Raw genomic sequence first — 25383 nt, forward strand, 5'->3', positions numbered from 1 at the left:
ATGCTGCGCGGCGCCGCCGCCATGGGGGAGCCGCAGGCGCAGCGGCTCGCGGCACCCGGCAACGCGTCGGCGCCCAGCGCGGGGCCCTCGGTGGCGCCGGGCGGCGACGGCGGCGTGGCCGTGAGCCCCTGGGACATCGCGCTCTGCGCCACGGGCACGGCGGTGGCGGGCGAGAACGCGCTCGTGCTGGCCGTGCTCTTCTACACGCCGAGCCTGCGGGCGCCCATGTTCCTGCTCATCGGCAGCCTGGCGCTGGCCGACCTGCTCGCCGGGCTGGGGCTCGTGGCCAACTTCGCCGTGCGCTACCTGCTGCGGCCGCCCAGCGAGGCCGCGGAGCTGGGCGCCGCCGGGCTGCTCCTCGCCGCCTTCTCCGCCTCCGTGTGCAGCCTGCTGGCCATCACCGTGGACCGCTACCTGTCGCTGTACAACGCGCTCACGTACCACAGCGAGCGCACGCTGGGCTTCACGTGCGCCATGGTGCTGCTCATGTGGCTGCTGTGCCTCGGCGTGGGGCTGCTGCCGCTGCTGGGCTGGAACTGCCTGCGGGAGCCGAGCGCCTGCAGCATCCTGCGGCCCGTCACCAAGGACAACGCGGCCGTGCTGGCCGTCACCTTCCTGCTCCTCTTCGCCCTCATGATGCAGCTCTACCTGCAGATCTGCAAGATCGCCTTCCGGCACGCGCAGCAGATTGCCGTGCAGCACCAGTTCATCGCCACGGCGCAGGCCACCTCCACGCGCAAAGGCCTCTCCACCCTCTCGCTCATCCTGGGCACCTTCGCCCTGTGCTGGATCCCCTTCGCCATCTACTCCCTGGTGGCCGATTCCAGCTACCCGGCGGTCTACACCTACTCGCTGGCGCTGCCGGCCACCTGCAACTCCCTCATCAACCCCATCATCTACGCGTTCCGAAACCCCGACATCCAGAAGTCGCTGTGGCTCGCGTGCTGCGGCTGCGTCCCCTCCACGTTCTCGGCCAGACCAAGGACATCCAGCGATGTGTGAGGACTGAGCGCGCGGCGGGACCCACTCCGGCGCTCACCTCCTCCTCCTCCTCCTCCTTTTCCCCTTCGTTGTTACTGCTTCCTCCTGGGAGGAGCCCCCCCAGCCAGCACATCTCGTTCCATGGGAAGATATCCATAAGGAAGGAAAAACAAGAGGGAAAAAAGGGGGAAAGAGAGCGAGAGAGAGAGAGTAGAATGGTAATGATTTCCTTTAGAAAGGTTATTTTCTTACACATTTTATTTTTTATTTAAAAACACAAAACACCAAAAAAAAAGAAAAAAAAAAAAGAAAAAGGGAGAGGAGAGGATGTCGGTACGTGCGGCGGCGGCGGTCTCGTGTCGGGTAAGGAGCAGGGCTGCCCCGGCCCCCGCGCTCGGGTCTCGCTCGGCTGCGCAGCCCGGGGGGAGCTCCGCACCCGGCGCGGGTGGATGGGGGTCCCGGGGGTGTCGCTGCCTCCACGTTTCTTTGGGAAGCACTTTGAGAAGCTGAAAGGCACTTTAAGGCCCCGCTCTGGCTCCTGGCTGCCATGGGGGTGGCGGTGGGGGTTGCCGTTCCCCACGGGTGACAGTGGCAGGGTGTGCGGGCGGGGGGTCCCGCGTGTGGCTGGGTGCCCCGCGCGGGGCTCTCCTTGGCGTGGGGACGATGGGCGGCCCCGGTGGCGCCGCCTCCCACGCTGGTTGTTTACAGGGGGTGGGATTTTGATCCAAAGACAGATCCGGGCTCACTTGGGTCCCTGGAGGGAAGTCGATGGAAAGACACGGATTATTCCGGACGCTCCTGGTTTAACTTGTTTCATTATAGAAGCTACAATTGCCTCGCGTTCCCCGATGAATCCTATGCTGGGTGACGTTAGTGAGACCGTGACGAAGTGTCCTTGATCTTGTGCTTTTTTTTTTTTTTTTTTTTTTTTTTGGTGAAGAAGTGGAATAATGCATTAAAATAAACCCAGCCCTCAGAGAAGCCAGGGGAGGGCTCAGGGAGGCTGGGGAGGGACAGAGGCCGGTGGTCCTCCACGGAGACGAGCCAGGCACGTAGCTCTGCTTTGGAGGTGACACTGTGCTCTCCAGTGCCCAAAGCGCCTGGTTCTGCTCCATTCTGCAGTACCTTGGGCAAAGCAGACCCAGATTCCCGGGAGCACAACCCAACGGCACTGCCACCCAGGGGCTCCTGCTGGGGGGCTCTGGCGGATGCAGAGCGGCTCCGTGCACACGGATCCAGGAGCGACCGCGGTTCCTCTCCGCGCACGGAGCGTCGCTGCCTCCGCGGAGCCGAGCGCGCCCGGGGGAGCCGCTGGCCTCCAAGCACCGTCCTCTGCTTCCCAAGGCGGCCAGTCCCTCCTTCCTCATTTCCTTGCTCCCCGAAAACCTCAGACAGGCACAATGTTGAGTCAGTGTATACACACAAGTATATAGATATATATATTTATAAATATATATACACATACAAGAGAATTATATATAGATTTTACATATATATATTTATATACATATATGTATAAATACCTTTTCCCCATTCATTTCTTTTGACTTCCTTAACTGCAGCTAGGTCCCTGCAGTTGCTCAGTGTGAAAACTCAATGGAGAGTTAATTTAAGCCATTTTTAAACCATCTTGAACATTTTTGCAATGTTTTTATACAACCTGATCTAGAAGGCAGGAATTTATTTCTCCGGGCAGCTCATTTTGTATTTTTAAATGAGATGTAGCATTAACCAATGAGCTCTAGATAAACCTTGGCATAGAGTCTTGTATTTTATTGCATTTCCACTCAATTCCTAGTTTTTCTGATATGCATTTTTTGATTTTATTCAGCTTTCTCTCCCATTTTCATGAGTGGAAAGAGGGAAAATGAGGAGAAGTGAAGAGGGAGATGAAAGGAGCTCATCTGTGGTGTTCAGCATTAAGAAAATTTCTGACCATTTTACTGCAACTCAGTTGTGGGGAAGTTGATTTGTTTGTTTCTTTAAAGAACATTTTACATCAAAGAGAATTTTTAAATGAAAAAACATTCAATCAAATCCCACAGATCTGCGGTCGATAAGGAGAGTTGTCATCCCTTAAGATCTTTACCCTCTCAGCAACGCTGTGTGCGGGGTGGGAAATCCCTGGTGTTCGGGCTCTTTCAATGCCGCCTTTGGGGCACGTTTAGGTACCAAATACGGGCCCTGATGTTGCACGTGGGGAGGTTGGAGGGGAGCAGCTGCCCTGGACATCATGGTACCCATGAGGTTCCATGTACGGGGCACCCGCTCTCCAGGGAGACCTGCAGACACCAGGTGGCTTCTCCAGCACAGAAACCCCCCTTTGTGCCATTCTGAGGATCTAGAACCATGGTGCAGGTGGCCAAGCAACATCCATCGTTTTTACACATTGGGAAAAAAAATGGAGCATTGGTCCCAAGCAATTAGACTTGATCCCAAGCAATTACACTTAGTTTCTACCCAGACCTGAGCCTGTGTCAGCATTCAGCATAGCCAGAGAAACATGAATCTGCTTCCTGTCAGTTGACTGGGTTATTTTTTTTCAAGTTTTCTGTCTGCCTTTTGCTTTCCTGATGAAATGCCTTCTGAGCTGGCACGATGTTGGCTTGTGCTTTTGTCCTCTCCTAGACTGCTTAGGCAGAGGAATTAAATAACAGTCAAGTGTGTAAATTCTACCAACAAAGTGGCCTAGGTTTGTTTTTCCCCTCCACCTTGCTCAGCTTTGATTTTCGGTGAGTGCAGGCACAGCCGCTAGGTTTGCTCTTGTAGCCCAGCTCATCTCAGTAACCAGCACTTAAATATCTCAAGGGTCTCAGTCCAAATGTGGCGGTCACAATTTGCTCATCTCAAACAAAAAGTTTTAACTGAATTTAGAATTAAAAAAAAAAAAAAGAAACAATTACTGTCCTCAATAGGGAGTAAAATACATCTTTCTTGTAGAAACACCTGATTCTGGGGGGAAGAGGGTAGTGTTTAAAAAGCCTTTGATCTTGATAACTGTTTGTATGGATGTATACTTACCAGCACTTGGTCATTAGCAAATAATTAACAGTTCACTTTGAATTGTCAGGAATAGCTGTTCAATGGAGTTTCCTTGTAACGCCTTTTGTCCCTGCTCGACCTTTTCTCTTGGTGGGGAAGTCGCTTTTCCAACCTGCTAACTGTGCTCCAGCTTCTCCATCCCTGACTTCAAGGGGAGTGACTGGGCCTGTCTCTGGCTCCAAGCCCACCAGTGGAGCTGCAAAACAAAGTCTATCCAGAGTCACTTGCCGAATGTTCCCTCTAGGGCACGATGATGGTAGCTTAGAAGCAGAGAAAATATGGGAAATGATCTTCAGATCAGCTGAAAAAATGTTAAAAGTGAAACTACACAGGATAAAATAGGAGGTGGAGCTCGGTGATCTCTCTAGCTGGAAAGGCTGAGGGAAACAGTTGCTGCGTTCATAAATTCTGCTCCGTGTCAAGCGCGGTTTTGTCCAAGCGAGGGTTCCTGCCTCCCGGTGTGAGCATCCCACCGCGGCCGGACGCGGCTGCCACGCAGCGATTACCATATCAATAGGCACCAAAATCACAGACACAGTTTTATGACTTTATTGCAGGATCAGGGAGTTGGAAAACATCTGTGTTGTCCTAGAAAAAGCGTCCCTGGCAGGTTGCTGCAGCCCGGCCTCCAGCTCTGCTCTGCCTCGCCGGCTTGCCCGCCTCGGCGCCGGGGCTCGGGGGGCCCTGCAGACACCCAGATGCTTCGTGGGGGACGTCCACTGGGTATTCCCGTGGGGACCGGGCGCTATCGCAGCCTGTGTGAGGCTTTGGGGGACCCGCGGAGCTCTCAGGTTGCCCGGTCCCAAACACCAGCCCTTCCATGTGCATGGCAAGGGGCACAGGGCGCTGCTGACGCGAGGGACACGACAGGGACCTCCGCGCTGCCCCGGCCTTCCAGCAGCGCGTGCCCTGGGTAGCGCAGCCCCGAGCCATGCTGAGTGATGCCATGGGAAAACAGGGCACTCCTTCACAGGCACAAGCTTTCTGTGCAGCGTTTTGTGCAGAAACCCCCTCCAAGGCAAGAACGGAGCCGCGTACGGAGAGGCTCGGCGGGCTGAGCCCACCTGCCTTATCCCTAGCTGCTTCCCTGGGAACGAGGAGCTCTCAGCATTATCAGGATGGCAAATTATTCCGATGTAACTGTTTTCATTAGCCTTCTAACTTGCCCGGGTGAGTTGCTCTCAAAGGTAGATGTACAATGTACAGTTACTGCTCTGTTATGGTTAAATAAAGCCCCTACAATGCACTTTATGAACAAGTGAAAACAAATCAATGCTGTTATTGCACTGTAACTCTATTGTGTATAATATTATACATTCATCTGTAAGAGTAATTTATTTTTATTACTGTAAATAAAACTGTTCAAGTGATTTGTCAAGAGAATATCCAAAAAATGGGGGGAGAAGGGGTTAAAATTAAAACCTTTGAAGATCTGGGCGCTCGTCCCAGGTATGTGCCATCCTCTCTGTGTCTGTGGTTTTCTTCCAGCTGAGGCCGCGCGAGCAGGGGACACTGGAGCAGTCACCTACTCCCCATGGCCTCCCACGGGGCTCATTGCCAGCCCTGGCCAGTGGCTTTCTGTGTGTCCCTGCCTACATGTCCATGGTGTGTGGTGGTGGCTTTGGGGGCAACATTCCTCCGTGATGAGCTCATGGTCATGAGGAAGGGCCTAAGATAGACCAGGCCCTGGTGACCACCCTGAGGTGGAGGCAAGGGGGAAACCTTGGATTTGAGACTAAGAAAAAGGTGTCACCCCTGATACCCTTGAGCAAGAGCTGGTAACTGGGATCTGGAGAGGAGGTGGGTGGTGCTTGTTCCTGGAGAAAGACCCACAGGAATCACAGGTGATGAGGGGAACCTGAGGGATTTATAACCCTCAGCTGGAAGAAGGTTTCTTGATGGGAGCTTATAGGATGACTGAATCCAGCTGCTTTTGGAGGAGGATTTAGTTGGGACTTGCTTGGCTGAGCCTTTCTGTGAGGATGATGGTGGCAGGAGTCCCAGGTTGCTCCCTTATGCCTTGTGGGCACTCCTGTGTCACTGATTCCTGGCTATGGGGCCTCTGTGTGGCCTAGAGCCAGGAATGGGCTTCTTGGCAGCTCTGTTGGTGTGTCCTGTTGTGAATGAGTACTCACCATGCAGCCTCCTGCTCCCCAACTGGATGCTGGGCATGAGGAGCACTTCTACTGTGCCGTGTGGCCACACAGGTATGTTACTGTGATGCTTAGACATGCTTTTAGTAGCCTGGAGATCTTCTTCTATCTACCAGAGGGAGGAAGAGGAGGGAAAACCAGATATTGGACAGCCCCAATCAGTTCAGCAGGAAAGGGGAGAAAAGCTTGGTGACAGAGCAAATCCCCAGGAGATGGGGAGGAAACCAATCCCCAGGCAAAGGAAGTGGGAGAGGTCGCTAATGCATCTGCCTGGCCCGTTGCCTGTGGTTTTCCCCTGACCTGAGGTTGGTGCTGGCTTGGACCTGGCTTCCCCCACTGCTGCAGCTTGGTGTTGAGTCTGCTTTCATGCTTTCAGGCTCCTGGTAAGGTTGATCTTGGAGGAGAAAGTGTAGCCTGGAGGGACTAGTCTACCCAAGCAACTTGCTTGAAGAGGAAAGTAAAACTCTGGCAGGTTGGGGCAATTACAAAGGGTTCACAGGTGTGTGAGCAGGCTCAGGGTGTCCCCAGGCTTGGTTGGTCATGGATCAGTCTGGAGCCTTCATGCAAAATGTCCAGGGCAGCAGTTTTTCTCCCCAAAAGCAATCCTCTGCTACCTAATTGCCCCAATAGGCAGGGATTAGATGCATGTGGAAGTTAACTGCTCTTGGAGAGCTGTTTCAATGAGCTCAGGGTTATAGGGATCAGGGTTATAGGGATCAGGGTTTTACAACCTCCTCTCTCTCTCTTCTGGGAGCAATAATTGGGTAGCACAGGGCTGTCAATTCTTCTGTTTTTACTCAACGCAAATGGACTCACCAAGAGCAAACTGACAGCAAGCCAAAATGTAATATACGTTAACCTCTTAAAATCTTTATTTTTCTTTTTCTTAGCACATGCATAAAGTGTCAACAGTTTGGGATTATGTTGTATAACATTTTTCAACAAATGTAGTTACGAGCAGTGTTTCTGACCTTTTCAGGCTTCCTCTCTACCCTGTACAGAAGGAAGTTCACTTGGCCACCAAAACTGTTCCTACCTTGCTTTCCTAGTGTCAAGACAGGCAGAACCCACAACACCGGGGAGAAATAACACTTCTTCACATTTAGCAACTGTGTACAGTAGATAGATACAAGCAGCAACATATACTCACCTATTGACTAAGTGCACATGGTTAAAAGACCCCATTAGACAGTGAACACTTTTAACTTTTTTCTTTTAATATCAACTATATAATAATGGAAACTGAGTCGTATCATGTGACGTGTGCTCCCTTGTGTGGGAGAGACGCCTCTCCCTCCTGTCAGTTGCTTCTCCCGAATGACAAGTCAATGGGAATTGGGATAATCTCTCATTTGGTGTGAGCAGATGAGTATGTCGTGCGAGTAGAGGAGCGTGTGGCTCGTACCCTTGGGGAGGGCAGCTCAAGGTGATGGAGCTGCTGAACCTCTCCCAGCTCCGGACCTGGCTACAGGGGGATGAATCCCCCCTTTTTTTTTGGGGGGGGAGGCCGACCTGGCCCCTCTTTCCCTGCCCTGTCTTTGGGACCAGAGCCCCCAGCTCGTGGCGGGTGAGTTTGGGTGCACAAACTGCTTTTTGGGGTGCCTGACTGGCTCCCTGCCCAGCCTGGGCTAGCCGCAGGCAGCAGGGACCCTGAGAGGACCCTCATCTGGCTTTACTATCCCCCCAAATTAAGGCTCTCATAGCTCCCTGCTTTGTGCAGAGGCAGCAGTGTTGACATGGACAGGAGATGATAACCCAGTAGCACAGAGCAGCCTGAGGACACCCTGTCCCGTTACGGTGTTTAGCATCACCCCTGTGGTCTTGAGAGGAGGAAGACGAGGTGGAGCAAGGCTCTCCTGCCAAAAAGGGCACCTCCAGCACACCGCACCTGCCCTACACAGGTGTAAATATTTGCCTTAAGATGTACAGCTGCCAAAGCAGGTTTTTCTTGGGCCAAGCTCAGTGGTGGCCACTGGCCACGCCGTCGCTGTGCAGTCGCAGCCTGCAGCAAAGGATGAACCCCATTGATACCTGAGTGGTACCAGCTTGGGGGTGCAGAGGGGTGCCTCTTCCCCTAGGTGAGGGCACCCCAAAATTGTATCTGAAATGCTCAGATCGCTGCCCCTCTCCCTTCTCCACCCAGGCCAGCCCTCACAGAGAAACGCAGCAGCACCAGGCACGTCTGCACTGGCCGGAGGAGCTTGTGCTCCTTGGGGATGCAATGGAGATGTCTGTAAAAGGCACTTGTATCAATCCTGGATTCCAATACAGCTGCGTTTCCACCCTCCTTCCTGCTGAGACACAGGAGCTGAGCCCCCGCGCGTGTGACACAGAGCAGCCTCTTGTCACGAGGGAGAAAAAAACCCAACAAATTCCAAGAATGATGTTTCATAATCAACTCAAACGCACGCTGTGGGAATACTTTGTTTCAGATTTCCCTGGGCACGTCAAGCCGCCTAAAAACGAAGGGAGCCTATTAATTTGGCTCTATTAAGAGCTATCAGACTTGAAACCCTCCCACAAGAGCATCTCGGAGTGAGCGCTTTCTTGTTGGCATGCTCGGTTTGTTGGTTTGCTCGTTTGATTTGATCTGCTCCAATCTGGGATGAAAGGCAGCGCAAAGAGAGGCTCATTTGCAAGAAACTGGCTGGAACAAAATGTAGGTCTGAAATGTTTCGGTGTAAAAATATTTTAGAGGAGGAGGGATCAATGCTTGTAACAGTGTGATCTTTGGAGACATGGAGGGACTTGCTGAAGTCACCTCTCCCAGCACCACCATATCTGCAAAGCTTGAGCTAGGGAGAACCAGTAGTGCCCTGGTCTTGCTGGGAGCACCAGATTTCTCCCCTTGGCACATTTTCACCCTGGCTTTTGTTCCCTTGCAGCTACTGGGGATACAGAAGTGTCCCCGTGGGCTCCTGCTCCGGACAAACATGCTGGGTGGCTCCACGTGTGGCCCAGCAGCAACCCAAGGAGATGCAGCAAGGGCAAGAGGAGCCTGTGTAGGTGCTACCCACCACCAGGGATGTTCTCCCGTTCGGCAGGGCTGGGAGCACAGGTGATGTAGCGCGACACAGCGTTCACACGTCCTGCTGCCCACCCCTGCGATCCCCTCTACTCGCACGTGCTCACCGGCTTCCTTCCCATCCGCTTTCCAAGCAAGGAAATGAACCTCTGGGAAGCCTGGGGCTCCCCCAGGAGCTGTTTTCAGGGAGCCCAGGACAGGTACTAAGCAGAGCAGAGCCAGCACAAGCCTGACCGTTACTCCTGCCTCGAGTGAGCCCTGTTTTGAGGAGCAACATAACACAAGGATCTGTCTGACTTCTGCTCTCCCTGCTTTCCCTCTCGCTGCCCCTCACCAGCCTCTCCAAGGCAGCAGCTGCTCAGACCTTGGGAAGAGTCTCATCCACCCAGAAAAGATGATTTCTTTTTTTTTTTTTTTTGGCTCTTCAAGTAATTTTTAATGCTTGTCCCTGCAATCAGTAGAAAACTAATTGCATGTAAAGTGCTCCGGAAATATCTTCCCTGCAGTGTAAGAAAACCCCTGTAGCACAAAAGGAGGGAAATACACATGTAGATAAAGGCTCCCCTCTGTATAAGGAGAAATGCTGACACACTCCTTATTTCCAACCTCTGATTTAGAGCAATAGCACCTTTCACCCTCAAGTCTCACCTCAATTGAAATCAATAAGTCCTCAGGGTGCAATACGGTAGCTTCAGCAGGCTCCAAGTCCACTTTGATTTAGAAGAAGATTTTTGAGATTTTTTTTTCTTTTTTCACGGTAAGTGATTTGCTTTCACAGGTGCTCCGACCTGAAGTACCAGCACAATGCAGACACAGGTAATGGGTGAAAAGCAAGGGGGGTTGAAGACAGTGAGGTGGGATGGGTCTTCCGAGAAAAAGCACCTCCTAAGATGGCAGGAGGCCAATCTACCTGCTGAATTATGGTCTGATGTGCTGCTTGCTCGAGTCTTATTTCCCTGATGCTTGTAAACCAGTTTTTGAAAGGGGTTATGGTGAAAGCTGCTCTATTTTTCAGTGGCTGCCTGGGCAATACCATTGGGTCAGGTTTTTCTTCTGGGTGGAGACTCTTAGCAGTAGTTGAAGGAGATCAAACAGCTCGGTCCTTCTGGAGATTATGTGTAAACTTTAGGGACAGTGGAGCTAATCAGTGGATAATTTTCAAAGATATTGGCCTTAAGCTGAAAGAAGAGCAGTTTGCAAACTATGAACCATCAAAGAAGGGCCTGTGAGGAACAGGCTGCCTGAGACCTGGAACTTGTTGCTATTGAGACACTCTAGGAGCAGCCCCACAGCCTCACTTCCCTGCAGCAGTTTCACATCTTTCCCTCTCAGGTTTATTCTGCAGTAACTATAACCTTTGTTGTATTTGAGGCTACATTGTCTTCAAGGACACCTTGGCCAAGCAGGGGCCATGTGGGTGTTAACTGCACGGTTCCTGCAGGGACGGTGCATCCTCTCGCTCCTGCTGCTGCACAGTCCCCTTTAGTCTTGGGTGCCTGTGACCAAGCCAGAACTTTTCCCACCAAAGAAGAACCCCATGAGGGTGGACCACAGCGTGCCTGCCCCTGTGCAGTTTGTGAGCGTGCTAGCCTGAAGTCTTTGGGGCAAATCATCCACTGAACTCCATGACCACTTGTCCTCAGGTACAATTTTCACCTACAGAAAGCAAAGCCTGAGCAAGTGATCCTAAAAAAAAACTGGGGCTTGATAAAGGATCATCAGATTCACCTTCCAGGTCTCAAAAAGACTGAAGTGTATCAAAGCCTAGGCTTTGTGCAAATGCCTGCAGGAAAACTAGTTCTATAAGCTTACAGGGCACCACACAAATTGCACGGAGCAATTTCAATTCCTAGCACATAATCACAATAGCATTCCTGGGTATGTTTCCTCTCATACATGACGTACTATGGTCACCACGAATCAGAACTGCCCCATCCTGCATGCAGGTAAGTGGGGAAAGGACCATCCTAGGGAATAGCTGCCCTTTTGAAGAAAAATTCAGCACGTCTCCCTGGGGAACCCAGTCTTACAGCAACGTGGGCCACCAACTTCACCTTGGTGATGGGCAGCTGGGTGGCCCTGCTGCTCCTGTGCTTTGCTCAGGCACTTCTGCATAAAGTGTAGGGGCAGGAGGACATCAGTGGGAACACAGGCATGGTGCTGATGGGGGGCACCCATCTAGGGGCTGCCATTGCTACCGCAGGGGCACCGTCTTCAAGGTCCCATTGCCCCAGCAAGTCTCTCCTGCAATGACCATCACGGGGAGGGTAAGTTCATGGGTATGTAAGTGATTGAGCAGTTGTGTCTTCTAAAGTGCAGTGCAGGTTAAATGGTCTTTGCTGTAAACTGTAAGCTCCTCAGGACAGAGTCCTTGCCCTTACTTTTATTTTTGTCTGTAAAGTGACATGCCAACCTATAATACCTTACCCCTAAAGACAACAACAACAACTACAGAAAAGCAGTAAACGTGGTGAGAACAACAACATACGATGCCCTTGCCAACATCTAGTGCCAAAGGACATTGACCTCTTTGCTGGGACTTTCCCGTGGGAGAGCTTTCCTCAGAAGAGGCCTGGTAATGAGTAAGTCTCTTCCCATGGCACACCATGACCGGACAGTCCTCCCTGGGCTCCCCATGCTCAGTGTTCAGGGACACATCATGGTGAGAGATAGAGCTCTGAAAAATACCTGCCAGAATGTTCATCTCCAAAACTACAAACTGTGAAGCTGTGGGGCATTCACTGTTAAAGCTAAAGTATTAGTTGGGGCTCTGTGGCCAGGGATCGCTGTGAGGTCTGCAGAGCCTGAGCCACCACTGCACAGCGCTTCGTCCCCAGTGACCCGAATTGTCACCTGTGTTACAGAAATTACTGCATCCAAGTGGAAAAGCGAGAGAAGACCTAAAATAGGAGAAGTTGTCTCTTTGCTAAAACACATAGTTTAGACTGAGTGTGTTAAGAGATAGAGGCAGATGAGCTGCAGGGAGGAAGTTTGAGGGTGTTTACGCTCAGAAGTTACCCCATGTTCAGCATAATGTTTATCAGCAGTATGAAACCTTCAGAGGACAAAATAGCTGCAAAAGCAGGAGACATCACAGGAGGTGATGGTCACTCTTCCCTAGAGATTTACCTGTCCAGGTAAATTGGATGTGCGTAAGAGATCTCTGATGGACCTCACAGAGTAGAGGCTTCCCTAGCTATCTACAAGCAGAATCAAAATAGCTTATTTATTTTGTCACTGACTCTGGCCTAATTCATTTGTATGCACGTAGAATACACTTCCCACTGTCGGCAATCTTTTATTTATTATTTTTAATCTACGCCCATAAATTGGCAAGTAGGGAAAGGCAGATAAAATGGAAGGGGATCTCTCAAGAGAGAGGTTGGGCTCATTAAATGTTTGGCACTCTGTGATTATCTTCTGGCAATAAAAGGCTGTTGCTATATTTTAACGTGGAACATGATACTTTAATGTAGAGGAGAATCTCCTCAGCCTACTTTTGGTACACTTGAGAGAGAGGAGCAATTCAATCATCTGTGACCTGAATTGTATTTTTAATGGCTGCCAGGCTAGATAAAATATTTAAATATTCACTTTTATATCAGCACACATGGGGATTTGAGTGTTTCAGGTTGTATAACAGAGCGTGGCCTACTTTTGGAAGAGTATACGGAAATAGGCACATATGTACAAAATACCAAGCATGCAGCATATGGGTCAAATACTCAGCCAGTGTTAATTAGGATAACACAACCGACTGCATCAGAGCTAGCCTGATCCAGATGACCCAAGGAGCTGATGTTACTCACATTTGATTTTGTAAGTGACTCGGGCAAGAACGATGAATGCTCCTAAATTAAAGATGGTCAGCCTCAAAGGTGACCAAGTCCCTCAACCAAAGAGAAATGAGGGTGTTCAAGCCTGTTAGCAGAGCTGGCCTTACAGGAATGGGGTCAGCTCATCAGGTGTCTACGTCTGATGAAGTCAAAGGACCAAAGGCAGACTATATCACTGGAAGAACTGAATCGTCACATGCAGTGGGCAACATAGGGAGGTTATGATCCTGCTGACTTGCTTTGGAGTTTGGCCTATGAAACGGGCTCTTTATTAGGTAGAGGGAATTCCCTTAAGCAGAGTGCAAATAGCATTGATGTGCTGGAAGGCCAGAGGGAGGAGAAAGTGGTGTGAGAGCATAAATGAGCCAGGGAATGACGGTGCACTCTGCTCCTCCTGCAGTCACACGGTTCCTGGCTTCACCTCTGCTCTGCAGACGTGACCCAGGCAGACAAGGTTTGATTTGTGTGATTGTCGAGCACTTTGCCATGTAATTGGCACTGACCCTGACAACAACAGGGTTAAATGATCTGACTGACTGCTGTCAATCCCAAACAGAGCCAAGTTCACTACAGGGAAGTGGGAGGCTACAGGGTCAATCCTGACTCACCGTGTTCCAATGTGGGAAGCCCTACTACAGCCATAGCTCATGCTATGTCCTTCACTAGTCTTCTCTCTCTCACAAGTGCACAAAGCATTATTACTTTTCCCAAATTTTCCAAACAAAACCACTTTTTTTTTTTTTTTTTACCATACACACACCACATCGCAGTCACATCTATATTAACAATATTTCACCATACATATGAGGAAGTTACCAGTTGGATGTTATTCTGAACTTTTACAAGTTTCTCTTTTGAACTTGCACCAGGTCAAACCCCATCTGCTTTGATGAGAAAAGCCCCTCACGGGCATTGCAGTGGCTATTTGCCTGATTAAAGACATCAGGCCTTGGCCAAGAGTTTATGTTGTCACTTCTGGGTCTCCTCTAGCTCTGAAGAGAGGGTTGATGCCAGAAGCAAGAGGCTTCATCTGTGCAGGCTGAAGCAGAAGTTGGGTTTGACCTGCTCTGGCCAATCTCATATTCTAAGGTCTTTCTCTGAAGTTCAAAGTGCCCATCTTTTTATAAGCTGAGTCAATGAACACTCAAGGAGGCAGCAGAACTACTAAAATAATAAATTCTGAGGTTAAATTAAGGATTTTCTGTACACTTACTACGCTGGCTATTAGCCACATTGAAGTCAATGTGAATTTTACCTAAGTAAAGGGAAAATCAGACCTAGTAATGCCACAGGGAGAAGGCCAAAGACAGTGCAGAGAACTGAAGATTCATTGACAGCGTAGCAAGCTTTGCTTCCCACCCTAAATCCTTTTCAAACTCACCTTTATTCTCTCCCATATTCAGTGCTACTTCCTAGTTCAAGCTCCCAAACTCAGCCCTGCAACTCAGACAAAATCCTGTGCCCTGCTTGCAGGAGAGCATCCTTCTCCCCTAGACCCTCCTGAGATTTATTTATCCCTCACTCCCACTTCCACGCACATTCACATGGCAGCATCCACTCAGGCTGCCCACCACTGCCAAATATATCACTCCCAAGACTGACTCAGAGGCTTGCCGTGGGTGGGGAGAAATGTTGTGTGCTTCTAAGAACTGCCCATATCTCACCTGAAGGAGTCAGTGGGATGCAGAGATATGGGAAGTGTCAAATCTAAAGGATGGAGAATATTTTGCTTTAGTCAGGGTAAATGATGGCTTATGGTGATATTTGCTTTCAGCACAAGGAGGGGAAGGAAGAGGAGGGTTGTGTTCAGTTCACCTCACCAAGAAAGGTTTCTTTCTAACGGGAAAACAAATAGATACTCGGAGGCATCATTCAATACAAATATTTCTCAGGGTGAACTGAAACATCAGCCAAATGATGTCTTTATGAATCTTTTGAGTCCTAGACAATTCCTTCCATCTCTTTTCTAGGTCTATTCACTTCTAGGTATTGAAAACACATTTTGCATCCCTTGGCTCTTTGATGCTCACCTACCTGGCCTTTGCGAAAGCCAGGGAGATGGGCCAAAGGCAAAACCCTCACCAGAAGAGACACGATGTGGAGATGCAGTTTCCTCCCATTCAGGGGCTCACAGTAAATAGGAATACTTCAGCTGGTGAGCTGCATAGGTCTCCTGCTGGGGTGGGCCCTTGCATGGCCAGACGTGTCAGCCGGACAGGTTTACGGATGACACTGGCCCATTTTCGGCTGTTCAGAAAGCATTTCCAGTTCTCTGCAAATTCTTACTCCTGACTGTGATATTTTCGGTGTTTCACACCCATTCATTCCGGCTTCCCATGAATTCTCCTATAATAGCTGCATGGAGACGCTTCTATGAATCACACTCTCTATTTTGAAGAACCAACCACCGAACACGCGCTGGTATTTTCAGCATCGTGGCTGAGGCCTGATTCTGCCAGGCTCCCCCGTCAGTGCCTTGCTTTGCTGCAGGCCACCCCCAGGACCCTCTGGGAGGAAGAGGAAGCGGGAGAATCAGGCCTGCAGGAATCAGTGCTCCAGATCGGAGTTAATCTCAACCGTACCAGCACAGCTTGTGGAACTACAAAGTGCAAATCAAGAGAACAAGAATAAACTTTGTTCTCACTTCCTCTCCCGGGTTTAAGTTTACCTACAAGCAGCATTTCATCTAGTTAATATATTTTCAAACAAAAATAAAATCATATAGTGCTAAGGCCAATAATAGTTGGGCTCGAGGAAAACACCCTAGGCAATGCAGCCCTCCTGCTCCTTGTAGGTAGCCCACTTCCCCACTCCAAGGAGACCACGCATGGCACCTCTCCAAGGAGTGACAAATGCCTTGTTTCTTGCTAGTTGTGAAAGAGCAGCTCTCAAGGTGGTTTTTGCTGCCCTTGCCTCACACTCTTTTCCCCGAGAAAAGTGGTCCCAAGGATGGAAACACATCAGAAAGGTCTTGATCTTCTCCTGGAGTCCACCAGCGAGTGACACCAGCACACAGTGACAGCCTCCCACTGTCCCACTGCTGTGAAACACGGTGCTTAACTCCAAGGGAAAAGGAGTATGTGCCTATGTGCAACTTTCAGAGCAGCAAACGGGACTGGCCCTGGCTCATGCAGCCCCAAGCCACAACTTTGGACACTAGAGCAAAACGCAAACAAGTGCCTGACGGTCTAAATGCCGATGATCAGCTGGTGATATCAGCTACCAAAAAAGGTTTCTTTTCCAGTAGATTCTCATTACAAATTTAACATCTAGCTGAAAAAGCACTGTTGTGTCTCAATTTTCTCTAAAAAATATATTGCAGGCCAGTCTCTGATCTTGTTTACACAGGTGTAAATCTGAGTAATTCTATTTACTGGGGCTTCATAGTGTTTTCGACGTTGCTAAACATGAAGGTGCTGCTAATTGCTAATTATTATCATTGCTTCAGAGGTGTATCCTACCAATGCATACCCTCCAGCGGTAATGCTGCCAGAATTTTTTTTGACATAGTGTAAAAGCAAAGCTCCTGAATAAGTGGGGCTAACTGCAGACCATGGTTGGCATTGAGTTTTGAGGAAGGCGTCTATACGCACCTGGTGTGGAAAAGTGGTGCATAGAGTGGAGGAGCTACCATCCAACACAGCATCCCAGGCTCTCTCAATCAGACCACTCGTTATCGTCCAGTTCTGAGTCATCATCGGACTCACTGTACTCCACCGCGATCCGTCGGGAGAGGATCGTTGCCACGTCATTGCCCACAGGCTCTTTCTTGGCCTCTTGCTCCCACTGCTCCTGGACTTTCCGGAGCTGAATTCCTGCATGAGAAAATGTGGGAAATTTTTAGGGCTAGCACATCTATCACGCATGCAACCATACTGAACTGGCAGCCCGTTAAGATAAAAGGGTCTCCAGTGGTAAATTTCTCCATATTCCCAGAAATTTGGAGGACAAGAGGAAATGGCCTCAAGTTGTGCTGGGGAGGTTCAGGTTAGATATTAGGTAAAATTTCTACATAGAAAGAGTGGCCAAACATTGGAATAGGCTGCCCAAGGAAGTGGTGGAGTCTCCATCCTTGGCAGTGTTCAAGTAATGCATAGAGGAGGCACTTAGGTACATGCTTTAGCAGACATGGTGGTGAATGGCTTGTGGTTGGACTCGATGACCTTGAAGGTCTTTTCCAACCATAATGATTCTACGATTCTATGAAGAGTCTGTAATAATGATAAATGAACGCACTTCAGTGCGGTGTTTCCTGACATTCACATTAGCCCAGTGCAGCCTCTCTCTGCTGCTTCTCGTGTCTTCAGATAACTCCTGTCTCCCTGGAGAGCCCATCCTAGCACTGTTTTCACCCTCCTAATACCTCTTTTCCTACACAGAGTCCCACCCGTGTGTCCCTGTCTTCACATGCTACCTGTCACCCAACCCTGCCGGCCCTGTGGCCACAACTCACCCCTGCGGATGGCAGCCAGCAGGTCGCTCCTGGCGTCACTCATGGGGATCAGCGGGATCTGGGCTTTCCGGGGCTCCACGGTGACAGCCGGGGGTGAAGCCGAGTGCGCTGGCGAGGCGGCCACGGCAGGGGGGCCCGGCGGCGGCGGCGGGGGCGCCACGGGGGGCCCCATGGGACCGGCGTGCGGCGGGGAGGCGGAGTAGGGGCAGGGCGGCGCGGGGGGCGGCGAGGGCGCGTAGGCGGCATGAGGCGCCGAGGCAGCCGCGCCAGCGGCCAGCGCGGGGGGCGCAGAGATGGGGCTGTCGAAGGCGGTCTGGGCGGAGGGGATGACGGGCGGCGGGGGCGGCGGCGCTGGTGGCACGAAGTATTCGGCCATCGGCGCCTGCTGCTGCCTGCAAGGGAAGGGGCAGCGGGAGCATCAGCGGTGGCTTCTGCTAATGGTGGCCAGAAGCAAGTGCTATGCACCTGCACAGGCCCTCCTGCTGCCATGGATTGTATCTGAACCCTGGGAGGGGACATGCCAGCACACAGGGCTATGGGACACCATGTGGACACCAATGTCCCGGAGAAAAACACTCCCTGCTACCTGCCTTGCCCTCATCTTATCCGGGTGAAGCGCTCCCCTTGGCTCTGCCCCAGACATGCAGCCACCCAAGAGAGCAATGCCCACCGATCTGCCCCCACTCCCACCGCTCTGCCTCACCCTACCAACAGTTTCAGACGGTGCCAGCTGCAGATCAGGCCTCGAGCAGCTGCTGGGACCTGCACTGGGCGAGTCCTATTGCTGCCATGAGCCAAACTCTTTGGGTGCCCTACAAGGAATGGGCCCCCTCCCGCCTTGCCCCTCTGGGGTGGCCGCTGGGTTTGCTGGGCATGGTGCACGGAGCACTGGTGGGACTGGGAGGATTCAGCCTGCTTGTCTTCTGCAGGAGGGCTGAGATGGGCACTGCTGCCTCTCTAGCCTGCCAACCCATTAGCTCTGCAGACCACTGAAAGCGGAAGGACAAGGCTCAGAACAAAAGAGGTAAATGTCCATACCCGTAATCCTTGACTAAGTGAGGCCTTGGTCCATTTAATATAGCCTCCGGAGGCGGCGGCACGCTCGGCTGCTGGACACGGTTGAGGCTGTTCTGGCGGCTTCCCGCCGCCGAGGGCCTGTAGACGTGCTCCTGGGCCTGGTTAGCCACGAGCGCGGCCTCCTTGGTGTCCGCCGCCAGGTGGGAGGCCGGGGCGAGCATCTGCTGCGCGGGGTGGTTAGGGCTGGCGGGATAGGAGTGATCAGCAGCGTCGGACGCGTAAGATCTGCAGCACACAGAAACACCACGGGTTGTTCCCTGGAGGGAAGGTTGGCTGGGAGGAGAGGTGTGGAGAGCACGGGGTGACATGATGGCACCAGCTGGCATCTGGGACCAGGGCAGTGAAACACAGGGGGAGGCCACAGAAATACAGACATGCAAGAAAGCACTGAGAGAGCAGAGGGCAGGAGCACACCAACAGAGCTGGACTAGTCTCTCGCTGTTGCGAATCTGGGTTGACATCTTCCCATGCTCCTAAATGAAAAGTGCTTTGACCTTCTCTCCATGGAGATCTCAGCACCAAGGCTGGCTCCTGAGGCCAGGACACCGTCCTGGGAGTCAGGGTGCTGGATATGCAACTGCATGGACCTAAGGCTTATTGCCCTAGCCTTGTTTGCTAACCTATGAGCCCTTCCCTGATCTGGACTCCATGACCACCCAAAGACTGAGAAGAAAAAAGAAAAGTGAAGAAAAGCAAAGAAAATCCAGTGAGCTAAATGTGTAATAGGTAAAACCTGCCTATTATCTGGGGACAGTGATCCTTCCGATGAGGCCATGTGATATGGGGATGGTGAGAACCTGTTATCCGGTCGAAACTCTTTATCATACGCCATCATGTTCCACTCCAGGCGCCGGTTACGGGCTTTCCTCACTTTCTTCACCTCCCGGGTGGAGTCTTCTACTAACCGCTGTTCCTGGAAGCAGACAACAAGTCCATTAGCATACCTGCAGCCACGCAGGCCAAGCTGGTCACTGGACATGACAAAGAGCATCAGGAATGCTCCTTGACCAGACACTGAGCCCATGGGCACCACCAGCATCTGCTCAGAATGTGTTCTCTAGATGGGATGGGGCAGGAGCAGAGCTGTAAAGCTGGCATGGGAAAGCTGGAACCACAGATATCTGGGAGTTGGCAAAGATCAAGTAGATATCTCATCGGCCTTACACGCTGTGATGGATTTGTTGCTCTGGATACACCCAGAGACCTACTACAGCCCACGCAGGGGTCAAACCCACCTGCAGATTTGGGAGCTTGGGTTATACTGCTGCCATGCTATTTCTTGTCTGCAGACTTGAGCCTACACCTCACCCATAGGGACCTCAGGTGGGCCCTAACCAGGCAAAATGGGACAAGAAGTAGGAACATCACATGTGGGGAAACTGTTCAGAAGGAAAGTATCTTTGAACACATCCCTGGGCTCCTTAAACACCCTGCAATATACCTGTGTATGAGAGGACCTTGATAGTTTGAACAGAAACTTCAGATTTCCTCCCTCATGTCTGCTCAGGGCCCAAGTCCTTCTGACTCCTTTAGTCAGGGGTATGCCAGGCAGTGGGCATAAATCCAAGAAGGAGGAGCACTGCAGGTGTCAGTGGGATATCATGAGATTCAGCACTATGAGAAACAGGTGGTAGGAATAAACCAGGAAACACTTCATAGAAACCTTCAGGCCTGGACTGGTCATTAGGGAAATCACAAACAGCATTTTTGGAGCTCCACCTCCATTCAGCTCCTTCAGACCATGACTAATGCAGGGGTTGCAACCCTCAGCACTAGTAAATGACCCTTCAGAGCCAGTCTGGCAGCACAGGGTTTGTAGTGACAGAGGCACCATGGAGATGGACCCACCTCAGCAGCTGGGAGAGCACAGGAGAAACTCCAAGTAGAATAAACTAATTCATGGTTAGCCTAATTTCCAGTCATTGTGAGGACCCTCTGTGCCCTTTACCTTCTGTCTGCGCTTCTCCTTTCTCTTATCCTCAGTTGCCTGCAGCATCTTCTCTTTCCATAAGTTGAAGAAATAGGAGGGATCAGTATAGAATTTGAGGCCATCCTTCTTGTCATCTCTGGAGGTATTTAAGGAGGGACAGAGGGAGTTATTAGCCACAGGAGGAAATCTCAGGGGAATTTCAGTGCTATCTATAGAGATGCACAATAGATCCAGTATTTGGGAAATTCAGCAGCCCAGTTCCTTGCCCTCCCCAGTTGTTACCACTGTCAACCACAGCCCACGCCACTAGCTCTTCCCCCTGTACACTACACTCATTTCCTCTCCTGCAACGTGGCCGAGCCCAGGCTTTACACACAGGCCACCGGAGGGACATCAGAGAGGATTACTGGGCATTATAGGCTCACCAGCTGATCCAGTAACCAAGAAGACCCCATCGTTTCCTGGAGAACCCTGAGGAGCAAGGTTTGGATACAATCAGGACTATAAGCTGTGAGGCACCCACGAATGCAGGGTCACTTGTTATACAGCAGAGGCTGTGACACAGCAACATGAAACCAAGGTGAAAATGTCTCTCCTAGAAATGGCTCTGCAGATGCCCCACGGCTCCCTGTCACCACCTTGCTGGAGCAAGCACAGCCAGGGGAGCGTGGGGAGGCTGAGCAGTGCTGTGGCCTGCCCTTACCTGTAAGGCGTGAGGATGTTGAGCGGCGGGGGCTTGTCACACCTCTGGTACATCTCCATCACTGGGTTGGGGATGGAGTTGCGGGACACGACCTGCTGGTTCTGCACCGTGGAGCTCTTGAATGCTTTGCGCATGTTGATGTCTTGCAGCGAAACTGGGGACATGGGAAGGAGACCTGGTCAACAGGTGCACCGTGGCTTTAACACGGTGCCACGTCTGGGCACCGCTCATGGGTGTAGCACCAACCCCTGACCCCAGCTGAGCCCACAGCACCCACACACCGCTGGAAGCCTGGGTGCACAGTGTCCTCCCTCTCACCACGCAGAGCCAAGGCCAATACCCATTATTTCTAACCCAAAAGTGTCCTCTCAAAACAGAACCAAGCACCATGCAGGACTCACACTGCCCGTGTAAACGGGAATGTGCTTTTCACCACGTCCTCCTCTGCCTCCGCAGGGCAAAGTTAAAATGCAACTGCTGCCCAGCACGGCCTTACCCGCCTGGCCAAGATCCGCTCAGCGGCTCCTCACCTTCCTCCACGGTGGAGTCCAGCTGTGTCACCTTGATCACCAGCAGGTCCACCCTCTCCTGCAGCGAGTTCATCCGCATGTAGAAACTGTTGGCTTCATTGAAGAGCTCCCCAAAGATGTCCTCAGCATGCCTGCCTGCCGGGCCGAGCGCGAAGGGGACGCGGCATCAGCAAAGCCGCAGAGCCCGCAGAGCCCACATGAGCACGTTCCAGGAGGGGCCCAACCTCCCCATCTCTTCCCAGTTGCATTTCCCAGATATTTCCTGCAGATCACAGTGCATTTCATCACTGCTTTTCCCCGTGGGAAGGGCGGATAACAGCGCTTCCCTTTGCATTGCTGACACCTGCAGGCTACAGCCGTGTGTGCTGAGCTCTGCTTCACCAAGAAACGGCTTTAGCACAACGGTGCTACTGGAGCTATTAGGGGTTTCCTCCAAAACATTATATCGAAATGTTCCCAAGATCAAGGTGCTTTGGATACAGGTGGACATGGTTGCTGCACATGCCCGGACAAGCAGACAGAGGAGGAACAGGGGCACATGGCCTGTTGCCTGCTCATCTGGCATGGGTTTGATTTCCTTTCCCCTTGGATGTCACCTCTCCAGCCATGTTCTCTTCTTCTGGAGCCTCAGCCCTTTGGGGGGTGAAGCCTCCCTGATCCCACATGCCTCCCCAGAGCTCCCTGGACATTTTGACCACCAGAGCAGTGAACTTAGCTGGGGCCTGGGAAGGGCAGGGCATAAACCCACAAGGAGGTTTCCTATTAAAGACTCCAGGTGACTCATGAGATCTTGGATTATCCCATTCAAAGCGGTTCTGAAGATGCACTAAGGATGTCACCTTGGCCAGGGCTGCCCCAACACGTCACTCTCCCGCCTTTCCTTTCCTGCATGCAAGCGGCTTCACTGCTTCTTATGTTTAATCAAGACTCAGGTCAGCAGACGCTGACTCCCCCCCTCCTCCCCATAATTAACATTTCCTTCCTCTTGTGGGAGGATTTTTACAGAATTACAAAAATTACTGCCCAAGCTTTCCTGCTCTTTCTAGGGATTGATATTTCCCATGGAAAAGAGGGGTTTGGCTGCAAGATCGCCCTGGGAAGGGGTTTTCTCTTAGCAAGCACCTGGACCTGCCTATTTCCCAAAGCCTCGAGCCCGGCAGCACAGAGCTGTCCAGGACAGACCAGGCGCGCCGGCTCATCCCACGCCGCCGCATCCCGCTCCCATGCTGGATGCTCCGGCGCCGCCGGGGAGCGAGCTGGCCGGGCTCGCCGCGCCGCCGCACTTACTGAGGCTGCCCAGCTGCTTGATGATGGCGGCCAGCGTGCTGTTGGTGACGCACTCGAGCTCGCTCGTCACCCCCTCGGGCAGAGCCCCCCGGCACAGGTGCCGGGGCTCGATGCTCCTCTTCACGAGCGGCATCGCGGCGGCGAGCCCTCACGGTGCCCCTGTGCGCGGCGAGAGACAGCGGTCAGCGCCCGCAGCCGGGGCGGGGGGGAGGATCCCCTGCCCTCCTTTCTCCCGGGAAATCCACAGCCCCACGGATCCATCCCGCGGCCGCCCTCCCGCCGGCAGCCCGGCGCCGGGACGCTGCCGAACAAGGGCGCTTTTCATGGCGGCCTCGCATCGGCCGCACGCACAGCCGCCCGGGGCCACCCGAGCAGCCGGAGCCATGCGCACGGGGACACGTTTGCCACTTACCTTCCCCGGGCCTGAAGGCAGCCTCCGTGTCGAGCCCCCTGCGTCTCCCTGGCCGCTCGGCCGGTCGGCGCTCACAAAAAGCCCCGTGCACCCAAAATAGCAGGCGGAAACCCGCAGCCGCTTGTAATCCCATTATTTCCAGCTGAACGCAGAGCGCGCCGGGTTTTCTTCTCCCGCCGGCGTGTGCCCGTGCAGCCCCCACGCCGCCTAGCACCACCACATTCCCCTTGGCTTTGCAGGGCGATGCTCCCCATGGCCACCTGCACTGGGCAGCCCACGAGGTGGTACGGGTCACGGCTGAGGTCCCCAAGGCTGTGATATACGTGTTATATATCTATATGTACACCCCAGTGAGCAGAAAGGACACAGAAGTGGTTGCTGAAGCAGACCCAGGCCGCGGGACCGGGCAGCACCGTGCGGAGTCGACGCAGCCGAGCGTGACGTGGGGCTGCTCTGCACGCGCAGTTGGCGCGTGCCGTGGGCTGAGGACTGCTGCTTTCCATATTTTCCAGGCCTTCCTTTCCTTTCAGCAGGAAACTGGATCTCAAGGAGCATGAGGCTGCTCAAAGGGGCCGGAGGAGACGTGTGCCCGGAGAGGAGCCCAGCAGCAGGCGGGAGCCGCGTGAGCGGTGATTAACACTCCGCGGGCAGCTTAGCCGCCTCCAGCATATGGCCCAAATTCCCTCCTCCGTTACACGGGGCCTGTCAATAGGATTGCCCTGGCTACGAAGCGGCAGCTAAATCTCCCTTCTTTGCCTGCCCGGCAATCCCTGCTCCCCCCGTCCACCCTGGCTTTAACACAATCCTGTTACGCTCTGGCCGCCAAGGAAAACCAGCTTAGGGCAGTGACGCCGGGGCAGCCGGGCACCGGCCCGGAGCCGCCGGCCCGGCTCCCGCGGGTGCAGAGAGCTGCAGACATCAGATGTTTTTCGCCTGGCCATGGTGGAGCAGAACAGTTTCCTATTGATACAGCCCAGCGCTGTCCAAAATCCGGCTGTGCTCTGCAGTGCGCCCTCCGCTTTTCAAATGCAAATCCAGGCCGAGGGCAACCAAGCAGCACAATATTGTCCCTAACTCCTAAGCGGAGCTTCCAGAGGGCCCGTTGTGGCCTCTGTAAACACAAATTTCCTCCAGCTCCTCCCAGAGCTGCAAGCGTACAGAGATGAGGCCTTGGGAAGCCGATTCCAGTGGAGTCTCTTGCTACCTGTACCCAGATGTCTGTTTTGCCAGATACCAGTACTCCTTCCAGACATTCCTCTTCCCACCCAGGCCAGCCTACATGCCCTGGCAACCCCCTGTGAGTGCTCAGAGACCAGCAGGCCTGTGCATGTGTCCTGAAGCTACGTGGCATCCCTCCGCTCGTGGCAAGGGGGTCAGAGCCCTTCCCACCTGGAGCCATCTCCACGGCATTTGCAGGGGAAAGGGGTGGAGAGCTCCATGGAATTTTGCTATGCTCCACTTCCTGCTTGGAGGACCACGCAAATGCCATGGATAATTCAGATAACTGATCTAAGCGATGTAACTTCCCCAGCTTCCTCGCTCACTCTGTTCATACGCTCCCACCGACCTGCAGGGAAATACAATTGCCCTTATGTGACATCCCTGAAAATGGCGCCTGGAGCCCAGGGAGAATCCCTGGAAACGACTGCGCCGGCCAAGGCTGTCACTCAAAACTCACTGGGGGTTGCATAATTCACCATGGTCAACACAGGCCCTTCAGTTCCCGTTGTCCAGTGGCCTGGCTGGGCCGGTGGCCAGCCAGGGGACAGGCAGGCCAAGCAGGGGAGCAGCTAACGAGCTGTCAGGGCCCAGCAATTAGAACTGGGCACAAAGAGCGATTCGCAGCGTTTGCCCAGCAGTACGTGCAGTCTGCGCCCAGTGAGCGGAGGCTCTACGGACATGGGAGCAGTTTCCAGGTTCCTCCCTACTTTTCTGACGGTCACTTGGTCACAAA

General features: G+C 52.5%; 2 protein-coding genes across 2 annotated transcripts; one reads left to right on the forward strand and one right to left on the reverse strand.

The window, feature by feature from the left end:
* Positions 1 to 1128, forward strand: LOC112947102 (G-protein coupled receptor 12-like). Its single transcript, XM_026039115.1, has one exon. It carries the CDS (start codon positions 1 to 3, stop codon positions 1000 to 1002), a length of 1002 nt encoding a protein of 333 aa, XP_025894900.1. The 3' UTR covers positions 1003 to 1128.
* A 9221-nt stretch (positions 1129 to 10349) lies between these two features.
* Positions 10350 to 23162, reverse strand: LOC112946952 (wiskott-Aldrich syndrome protein family member 3-like). Its single transcript, XM_026038924.1, has 8 exons — positions 23014 to 23162; positions 21731 to 21861; positions 21201 to 21354; positions 20516 to 20633; positions 19305 to 19480; positions 18529 to 18792; positions 17491 to 17882; positions 10350 to 16852 (listed from the first exon to the last, which is right to left on the reverse strand). The coding sequence occupies exons 1-8, from the start codon at positions 23148 to 23150 to the stop codon at positions 16695 to 16697; spliced, it is 1530 nt and encodes a 509-aa protein (XP_025894709.1). The 5' UTR covers positions 23151 to 23162; the 3' UTR covers positions 10350 to 16694.
* Between the last annotated feature and the right edge of the window lie 2221 nt (positions 23163 to 25383).

This window comes from Nothoprocta perdicaria, unplaced genomic scaffold, assembly GCF_003342845.1.
Source record: "Nothoprocta perdicaria isolate Ctin4 unplaced genomic scaffold, notPer1 scaffold_22, whole genome shotgun sequence".
NCBI classification, from domain to species: Eukaryota; Metazoa; Chordata; class Aves; order Tinamiformes; family Tinamidae; genus Nothoprocta; species Nothoprocta perdicaria.

What these genes read in the sequence shown, in the direction of transcription:
- LOC112947102 (XM_026039115.1), top strand. Translation starts at nt 1, where the DNA reads ATGCTGCGCGGCGCCGCCGCCATGGGGGAGCCGCAGGCGCAGCGGCTC.
- LOC112946952 (XM_026038924.1), bottom strand. Translation starts at nt 23,150, where the DNA reads ATGCCGCTCGTGAAGAGGAGCATCGAGCCCCGGCACCTGTGCCGGGGG. An exon ending in GGACTCCACCGTGGAGGAAG is followed by an intron (nt 21,355 to 21,730) that starts GTGAGGAGCCGC and finishes CCATGTCCCCAG; the next exon opens with TTTCGCTGCAAGACATCAAC. An exon ending in AGGAGAAGCGCAGACAGAAG is followed by an intron (nt 19,481 to 20,515) that starts GTAAAGGGCACA and finishes GTCTGCTTCCAG; the next exon opens with GAACAGCGGTTAGTAGAAGA.